The sequence below is a fragment of the Orcinus orca genome, chromosome 2, assembly GCF_937001465.1.
Source record: "Orcinus orca chromosome 2, mOrcOrc1.1, whole genome shotgun sequence".
NCBI lineage: Eukaryota > Metazoa > Chordata > Mammalia > Artiodactyla > Delphinidae > Orcinus > Orcinus orca.
In genome coordinates this window covers 161,287,018-161,297,068 of record NC_064560.1, presented here as the reverse complement: position 1 = coordinate 161,297,068, position 10,051 = coordinate 161,287,018, and the positions used below count along the sequence as shown (strand labels likewise).

The window sequence follows — 10,051 nt, the reverse complement described above, 5'->3', positions numbered from 1 at the left end:
GTGTGAGGTAGAAAAAGCTCTAGTTGGAAAAATTTACAAAGCTTATGAAAATGCACCGTGTTTAAAACCTATAGTTATTCACTATATTATTCACCAGCAAGTACATTGCAACAAATATTTGAATCTGTCATGTGTTAGTGAACCAGTAATGTCAATGATAAACTTCATTTGCTTTCATGGACTTTAACCATCCTCAGAGTCCTTGAATTTTGTCAGAAATTGAAGCTAAATTTCTTCAGCTTAACCTAAGTTTTATTTGCTTAGCAATTGTAAGGTATGACTGCAATTTTGGGGGGTCATGGACAAGACTGAAATTTTTCTTAAGAAGAATCAACCTTAAACACTTCTAAAATACTGAGTGTCTTTGGAAATTAGTTTTTGCTAAAGACTTGATAATATTTCTCAAAGATATCAACCTACAGTTACAAGGCAAACATAACTTTAATGTGAAACATACTGCAGTAGTCTGAAATGACTACAACTGTACATTTCTCATGCTATCAAAAATTAAAACAAGAAACAAGATTTTCATTCTCATAAGTTAGCAGTGGATATATTTTCTGAGTTCAGCATTCTTGGAACCTTGGTGCAAATGCAAAGGAAATTTCCATATTTCAAAGTCCATTTAACTACAATTGAACTTCCATCTGATCTTCAATTAGAAGTGATTAATGTGTTATTGTAATGACATGCTAAAAGGCAAATACCAAGGGATTAAGAATCTCATAGTTTTACAAATGCCTTCCAAGTGATGTATATGTTCAGTTAAAATCACATGTTCTAGAATTTGGCAGTATCTGTCTGAAAAGACTTTTTTAAAGATGAAATGTGTAAAATCTCATTACATATAACCATCAACATGTGATCAATTAAAATTCATTTTGATGACAGGAGCACTTAGAACCCCAATCAAAGGAAATGTAATTCTCCAAAAAGCCCTACAAAAAATGTACTCAATTGTATTTTGAAGTCTGTTAATTTAAAAAATTGTGCCAATTTATTGTATCTCTTGTATCTACATAATGGCCTCAGTTTTGTCTCTTGGCCCACAAAGCCTAAAATATTTACTCTCTGGTCCTACAGAAAAAGTTTGAGGACCCCTAATCTAAGTCATTAATTACAAACTCAAATGCCTTCAGAGCTAGGTAATATAAATAGATGACGGCAATAAATGGTAAGAAGTATAGGGAAGTAATGACTTGGAGCTTTTATTCCTTATCGAAAGACACTTAAAATGGTTTTGGAGTTCAACCCAACCTATCCTATACAAAACCTTGAGGGCTAATTCAGCCAGGGATTGCTAGTTTGGGACTTCTAATTTTCTTCCTCTCCCTCCCCTCCAAGTGTATGTAGGGCAAGGGTCAGCAAACTTTCTGTAAAGGGCCATTTAATATTTTAGGCTTTCTAAGCTATAAGGTCTCTGCTGCCTCTCAACTGCCATAGTAGTCCAAAAGCAGCCATAGACAATACATAAACACATATTCCAAAAAAAAAAAAACTATGAACACTGAAATTTTAATTTCATATGCTTTTCACATGTTAAAAAGTATATTATTCTTTTGGCTTTTTCCAACCTTAAAAATATACAGACACCAACCTTAACTCATGGAGCATACAAAAAAAGGAAGCCCCTGGATTTCGCCAGAGGTCTACAGTTTGCCTTCTCCCAATCTAGGTGAAGATAATTAATTTGCAAGTAGTCATAAGAACTTTTTTCCTAGTACTATATTGATACATCCATGTGCTAGGCTATAAATATTAAGTGTGGGTGCAAATGATGTTCTTATTCATATGTAAAGTGGTAAGATCCATTTAGTCACCCCTTAATTAGAAAAAATATGCAGTATATAATTGTAAAGAAAACAGAATTCCTGGGGGCTTCCCTGGTGGCGCAGTGGTTGAGAGTCCGCCTGCCGATGCTGGGGACACGGGTTCGTGCCCCGGTCTGGGAAGATCCCACATGCCGCGGAGTGGCTGGGCCCGTGAGCCATGACCGCTGAGCCTGTGTGTCTGGAGCCTGTGCTCCGCAACGGGAGAGGCCACAACAGTGAGAGGCCTGCATACCGCCAAAAAAAAAAAGAAAACAGAATTCTTTAAATGCTTCTATTAACACAATTTAACCTCTCCTCCTTTTTCCCTCAGAGTGGATAAGTGAACATGTGATTATTTCATTATTTAAATTTGGCTCATCCTGAACTTTTTGATGTGATACCTAGTAACTGAACTCTTGGTTAATCCACTAGAAAATGACAGCTAGAGCACTCATTAGGTAGAATTTTTTAATTTTGTTAACTTTTTGACAAGTTTTCTGCCACGTTAATTAGATTTTGAAATGATTATTCCAAACCACCTGCTGACAGCCTAAAGGTAACTTCTAAGAGAAGCTTAACTCAAATATTTATTGAAAGAAATTAACGAATACTAAATAATAATGCATCCTAATTACCAAGTAAATGTATTCAATCCATTAATGTCTGCATAAAAGGGAGTGCAGTTAGCAGTCAAATCATGTTCTACATAATGAATTCCTCAGGACTTCTCTCAAGGATATCAACACCATTATTTAGTTGATGTCACTTATATCCCATATAAGAACTAGATACTTGATCTGTAAAATTTCCTGGAAGTCTTAAGAAGTTTGACTACTCAGATTTGGTTTTGCACAGCTGTTGTTTATAAGTTTGACAGCTATCTCTAGAACATGGACTCTGCAGTTTAACCACTTGGGTTCAAATCCAAACTCTTCTCCTTTTAAGATGTATTGACCTTTGGTAGGTTGCTGAACCTCTCCATGCCTTAGCATCTCCACCTGTTAAAATGGGGAAATAATATTAGCACTGTTAGAAGGATTAGACAATTCATAAAGCATAAAGCACAGTGCTTGGCATATAGGTTAATGCTCAGTAGTTGTTTCTGTGCTAGTGTTATAAAATATTAAAAGACTTATTAAATTCATGTAGATGAAAAGACTTGTTCAGCCTTTTGTCTCTGAGAGAGGAAATCACTGGGAGGATTGGGGATAATTTCATCAATGTAGAATATTTGTTATTTAGTGAATTGTTGCCATTAGGTTATCTTTCACCATTCCCTTTGATCTAATAGGGTCAGTTAACTTCTAAACCCAGCCTATTGAACAAAGTATGGCCATAGTAAGGGCAAAATAATTACAAACATATCTAGGTGGTGGAATTTAACTGATTTGCCAAATCAGGTGCAGGCAATTTCCACAATAATAAGGTAGGCTCAAAAAAGTTTTGAAAGCCTTTGAAATGTTTTGTTAATAATTAGTTCCTTCCATTTAAATACATCATACAAGGTACTGAGAATAAATAATAGTGTTTCTTTTTTAAAGACTGGATACCTTACTTTGGCAGCTGAGTACAGAAAATCTAACCACAAGTCCAACGTTCTCACTATTCTTTGAACAGATTTATGTATTGTACTTAAAATGCTAGTCCTCTATTGGGGAAAACTAATAGATATAAGAAATAGGATGCAGACTAGTAGAGTTATAGAATTAGACTTGGATAAAAACTTTTGTTCTAATTTTGGCTTTTACTAACTTGTGTATATGATCTTGGCCTACTCAATTATTCAATGCCTTGGTTTTCTCAATTATCAAAGATAGTTAGAAGTGTTATAAAGATGAAGATGTACTCCTGAAATTAATACCTACTTAGTCAAATAAGACGGAGCTGTTGCATATGGATATTCCACCCTAATATAACCCACAAATCTTGTTTCACATAACTTTCCACTCTAACAACTGTTGTAATGGAGATTTAATAAAAAATCCTTTAATTTCCTTGAGAAACGATGTCCCATACCCAGTTGTCTAGGTAACAGACTCATACAAGGTTGAGATGCTACAAATATATATCCTATCCACATCCAAACTCTTTAAGCAACATTCTGGGTATACTAAAAGCCTTTGAAGTTTCAACAGAAACTGTACCGGAGTGTGCAATTTACTCATAGGGAAATTTCATTTAAAATATATTCATTCCAGTCTCCAAGGTTTCATCATAAAATGAGCTCACATTGAGGTGAAAGGTGCCTTTTAAGTATTAAATTTTGTTAACTTACTTCTTTGAATTTGTCATGAAAGCAGGTTAGTACTCTGGTTTAGCCTAAGCGAGGCTCACAGCTGGGAACTATAACACATTGATCAAGGTTCGTCTCACTTTCCACTGCTCAAAACAGGCACTGAGTCTTTAATGTTGAGAGACTGACATTATCACAGGTCAAGTTTTACTTGCCACAACCTGTTGGTAGAAGGAAATATATCCACTTGTCTGGACTAGTATTAAGAAGACATTGGGGAAAAAATGGAACATTTTATGAGAAGAAATAACAGACTTGGATATTAACACTAAGTGTCGTATTCAAAATGGCATTTTTAATGTGTGTTCAAGTAAAACACTGTAATAAGAGAAAAACCACAAAACAGTATAAAGTCTAGCTTTATTTTTTAAAAGATTTTACAAGTCTTATCAACCTCAAACATACACAGGTGAATTATTCATAGCTTCCATTGGATGAGTCTTAACAGCTTCAATCCCTCTCAGAAAAATATAAGTAAAAAATAAATTTCTTCACAAATATTTATCCACTATATTACTCAGCTTAGTTCTGAAATTTGCTCTCTATAAATACTTTAACACAGATGCTAGTGGTAATACTGTTGCTGTACAGCTGCACATGGCTATAATTTTACAAGTCTGCTTTACTTTTGCTAGCTCCCTGGTTCGGCTCCAGGGTCCAAATCTTATAGAGGAGAAATAAAGGTTAACTGGGCTGCCAGAAAAGCCCACTGAATGCATCCTGTAGTGCTCTGTGACAAGCCAGAGAAGAAGTATAGCCTCCAGCAAGGTCCTGTGGAGAGGCAGCTCTGACATGGTTTAAATACCTAAAACAAAACAAAAAGTGTACCATTGATATAGAAAGCACATATAAATTGGTAACACTTTAAAAAGCAATAGTAAAACTGATTCAAATGTTAAAGAAGAATTCTAAGGCTGAAATGTTCAGACTTTATAAATGCATTATTTCCTTTTAAAAGGAAACATACCGACTCTAAATTATAAAGCGAATTACATTAAGATCTAAAAACAGCTCTGAAGGAGGTTTCAGAAATAATACTTGTTTTTAAAATGTTCCCTATTCCCAATTTTCAGAACTAATCTATTTTTCTGGCTCTTGTTCGGGTACCTAACTGCTGCTCTCCTTCCTGGCATACTCTTAATAAATAAATGCACATCATAATACTATTGTATTACTAAAATTTTACATAAATATGTTCTGAAGAAAATACGTAAACAAGTGATAAAGGGGAGAGAACATACTAGTTACTTCAAAATTACTTCAATATTACAAAAATATATTGTCTCCCTCCTTACAGGAAAGGAAACCTTAGAAAATTACATCCAAAACTGAGCCTGGGTTCAAAAGAATGTCCCAATTAGTAAATACAGAAGAGTCTTTTGAGTCAATCTCAAAAGGCTGTAACAGACACTATTATTCTTCAATTACACACATGTTACTTAGCAATTAAAACTTTCTACCTTGATAAAGGTACACAAACAGCCCTAAAAAATGGGATAATCCTGGCCAAAGAGGGACAACTTCTTAGCATGACTACCAGCACTGTCAGAAAACAAGTATGTCCAGCTTTGCTTTAATGCCTAGTTTAAGAAACCACATTGTTTCTTCAGGCCTCAGGAAGTAAAGGAGCTTCATCCACCTCAGAATTACAGGTATAGCAAATGAATAAATCAGGTACCAGAACATTTTAATAACTTGGAAACTTTTCTATTCATTCATTCAGACTTCCTGTGTGTCAAAGTCTTGATGCATGAGCAACTTATTATTTCTAACATAATAACAAGTCTGTTTTTCATTTGTATCCATGTTTAATAAGCTTGTGTGATTAAAAACTATATGGCAATACAAGAGGCCAAACAGAAAAAGTGGTCAAAGTAAGACACAGCATAAGCTCCTGCAATTGGCTATAATTTATTCACACTGCCACAAATCAAGGTGTTAATTCTTTGCTTCTCTGCCAAGGGTGAAAGGGGCAAGTGAAAGGAGAAAGGAAATGAATATTTATTGAGCAACAATCTCCAAACTTTTTTGATAGTATATTTATAGCAGTAAAAATATTTGAGCGTGCAGCTCTAAAACTTGTATACTTGTTCATAAATTATATATTTATATATTATATACTATTATATAGTATATACACATAATATATTAATATAGTAAGTATATTATAAAATATATATAATATATAATTTGAAACATTTAAAGGATGAAACTAAAATGTTTAAATAAAAGTTCTAATATTTTCTCCCTACACCCCATCTTACATATCCTGGTGGGATGCATCTCACTTTGGAGACTACTGTTATTAAACAGTTGTTGTCAAACTCTTAATAAAACCTTGGGTATCACAGGATTTAAATAGGGATTCCCAAACCTAATACATGGCCATAAAGGTATCTGCTTATTACCTCCCAGAATAAAATAAAATGTCCACCGTTAAGACTATGATGCATGAGAAATGAGGTAAGTGTTAAATCACCTCAGAAAGTCTAAAAATTAACCTGGAACAGCATAAAATTAATTTCTCTTCATTGAGAATTCAGTAACTATCACACAAATAAGTGAGTAATATTTTTACAGGTATCTTGAAAATGAAAATGTTCCATTCCTGACACAAGTTTCCAGCTAAGTTTTATCCACACCCCAGATAGCATTGTATCACCCTTTTCTCTTTCCTCAGACCCTCAAAAGCACAGTCTTAGCTCCAATGGCTCTTTACTCATGGCAAAATTCAAGTACCACAGTAGAATGTGTCAACCTTACAAAGCCAACTATCATAAATGAGAACTGGTTTTCATAACTGAATACAAACCACTGTGCAACTAGCTGTTTTAATTCATCACATTTTGGTATAACTTGCTTCTGGGAAAGTTGAGTCATACCATCTCTGGCTTGGCAATTCAAGCATAAACTTGTAGTGTACATACAACTTTTTATATGTTATCCTGAGAAACCTGAAACAGCTGCACTGCTGGCAGGAAAACACAGGACCACCAGTAAAATATCCAAAACAGTTGCATCTTTTAATTTATGACTGTGCACTGTTTCCATAAAGAGTATATAAAACAGTTCAACTTTTTATAGGTAAAATGTAATAAACAGTCATACTTATTGATGTCATAAATGTGTTTTTAAAAGTTTATTTAAAATGATTCATTAGTGTTTGAAAACAGTATTTCTTGAATACAGTCATAATCTAGAGCAATGAGCAAATATTATAAAATTTGAGTTATTAATGCTAATTTGTAGATTCTCACTGCCAACATCAAGTCCATTAAAATTTCTTTGCATAGCATTGAAAAAAATGCATTTCCCTTCTAGCAATCACTTACATTAAACATATTTGTAAGTATGATTCTTTAAAGACCTGCTTATTTACATTACTGTTTTTGATCTCTAGGGCTGCACAAAACAGTTATTATTAAATATTTCAACCTATTTTCACCATGGCAGTCTACATTAATTTCAATTTTAAAAAATAAAACAGGTCATTCTTGTTATTCAACTGTGGGCTTTTATTTTCTAAGTATCTTAACGTTCTTAAACCCTTTAATTATTGTGGTATACCAAAGTATTTTGAAGGATCTGCAACACTGAAACCACACAATGAGAATTTAGTGTTTTGCCTACTTTTTCACATTAATCCACATCTGTGTTGATTTAATTCTTTCATGACCATTACAAGTACATCACTGAATAGGATTCCTGGGGTTTCTGGCAGAGGTCAGTATCATTTCATGTACACCTTTATACAACAGAATAAGGAAGAAGTCTTAGCCAAATTTATTTCCAAAAGTCAAGCTCAGTTGGATTTTGGAGCCTGGAGGTAATTGCTCTGACTATTTAGCCAATCCCAGGACAGTATTTCTGTTTTTCATGGGTTTATTTTAAATACCTGTAAATCTTACAAGCAGAAACCAGGAAAGAAAAAAAAGAGGTTTGCTTATTTTGGTACCTATACCTTATTTTTACTGAAAGCAGACTAAACTCAAAGATTTAAAAATCATACCTTTGATTATTTTCTTAAATAAGGCTAAAAAAAAAAGTATGTTTTCAAAAGCATGTCTAAGATAATTCCTGTACAAAGGGCATCTTATGCCCTAATTTATACTACGTCTAAAGGTGCCTTCCTTTGCCATTACCCATCAAAATCTCTTTCAAGCAGACTTTGGAGAAGGAGGAGGAAAAGGAGGGAATGGATCCTGAGAGGGGAGTAAAGGATTAAGCGTAAGAAAACCACACTTGAAAGCCTGTTCCTGAACTTTGATTTCCTACACTGTCATTTTCTTCTGTTACATTTAGCAGCTTTTGCTCCCAAAGAAGGTGGTATAATTTACACTTAGCCTCAGAAAGACTTCATTTTCTCAGTTCTTTAACATAAGAGAGTTCCTCTGAAATTACTCTTTTACTATTTCCCTTCCTTTAAAAGCCCTATATTGACCATATGGCTGAAGTTTTGGACTCAGCTCATTTTAGTGCTATGTAACAATTCTTTGAGTTCTCAGCTAGGGGCAGAGGGCAGGGGTTGTCACTCAGAACCAAGAGGCAGCACTCTTCCCCTCCAGTCATAACCTCCTCATGAAAACCCTTGAAATGCTTTTGGCTCCAGAGAATCAAAGAATCTCAGAATTTAAACTGAAATGAAAATGTGAAGTTCATATTAGTTTCCTCCACCTCAAATTACCAGGCCCTATGGAGAGTTTAAAAATTAAAAAAAGTCCAACTTTTTAACTCCACTGAGTTGTAAAGTTGGACTGGTTCAAACTAAGAAAGGGAATGAACTCTAGAGACTAAGACTTTCTTTTTACAAGGTGGCCCATTTTTTAAAGTCTGCATTTAAAGCCATCATGCGTTGAAAAGACCAGTTCCAAGTAGTTCTGCCTCCCAGCCTGCAAAATTCAAATCTAAGTACCATTAAGAGAGATCAGCTAACACATCTCAGCTGTCAAGACCAAGAGCTCTTGTAAGAAATTCAGCCAAAGCTATAAAAGATTTCCCTTAACAACCTGAAGACTATCTCAAGATTTAAAAACAATCAGAGCAATGATGTGCTCAGACAATTATCACTAAAATGCAGAAGCATTCTAAAAAACTGAGGTTAGTGCTCAGGTGTCCTAATCCAATCACAATGTCAGAAAAACAGATAAACTGTCTACATAGAGAAATTGATAACCATATATTCTAACATAAATGAGGAAAGCGCTACAAGTCAGAATTACTGTCCATAATTCTGAAGGCAGTTTGGTCATAAAAATACATGGCTTCATGAACTCCAACCAAAAATATAACGAATTCCACAAACAGTCATGATGCTACTCTTCACTTTATTATCTAGCCAGCAACTTGAATAAACTACTTATTAAAGCTGATTTCAGACTTACACTAACATAATTGGTAATCAAATGACCAATTATTCCAGACATTTAGACCATCTGAACAACAAAGCTCAGATTTGGAAATTAAAAGCCACATTGCTCCAAAGTAAGAGATAATTACAGATTGCTCAGATAAGTCTTTCTGAATTATAACTGAAGCAAACTGTACAATTTATTACTATCAAAAAACACACCAGGAATTTTAGGTCAAGACAGCTATTACTGAAAGTTAATGTAACTACATAGTGAAAGGAATACTTTCTTGATTTGAGTGTGAATTACTGAACACACAGACGACATAGCCCATTCTGGTTTGTCTAATGTAATGTTTTACTATGAATTCCATGCTAGTAACAGATGTATGCCGGAAGTTTCATCACATCTTTATAAAGGAAGAATGAGCAATTTTTCCCCAAGTGTGGGACAGGTAAAATGCAAACATTCATATGTATGCAGCTCATTCATTTTTCAAAAAAAAAAAAAAAAAATTACTCAGTGTCTACTATTTGCCAGGTATTGAAGCAACTCTCAGAATAAAACAGACAGAAAAGACTCCATGCTCTCATGGAACC

At 34.3% G+C, this 10,051-nt stretch overlaps 1 protein-coding gene across 5 annotated transcripts in view; it reads right to left on the bottom strand.

The window, feature by feature from the left end:
* Positions 1 to 2,161: 2,161 nt before the first annotated feature.
* Positions 2,162 to 10,051, bottom strand: part of MNAT1 (MNAT1 component of CDK activating kinase) — a 216,494-nt gene continuing 208,604 nt past the window's right edge. For 4 of the 5 annotated variants that reach the window (XM_049706413.1, XM_049706412.1, XM_049706414.1 and 1 more), the window contains one exon: positions 4,448 to 4,909. Coding sequence is in view for 3 of the 5 variants with exons in the window: in XM_049706412.1 (XP_049562369.1) it covers positions 4,789 to 4,909 (121 nt within the window). In the remaining 2 variants the exon portion in view is untranslated. Of the gene's footprint in view, positions 2,810 to 4,447; positions 4,910 to 10,051 lie in introns of those variants that run through there. The other variant, XM_033421047.2, reaches the window with a different exon arrangement.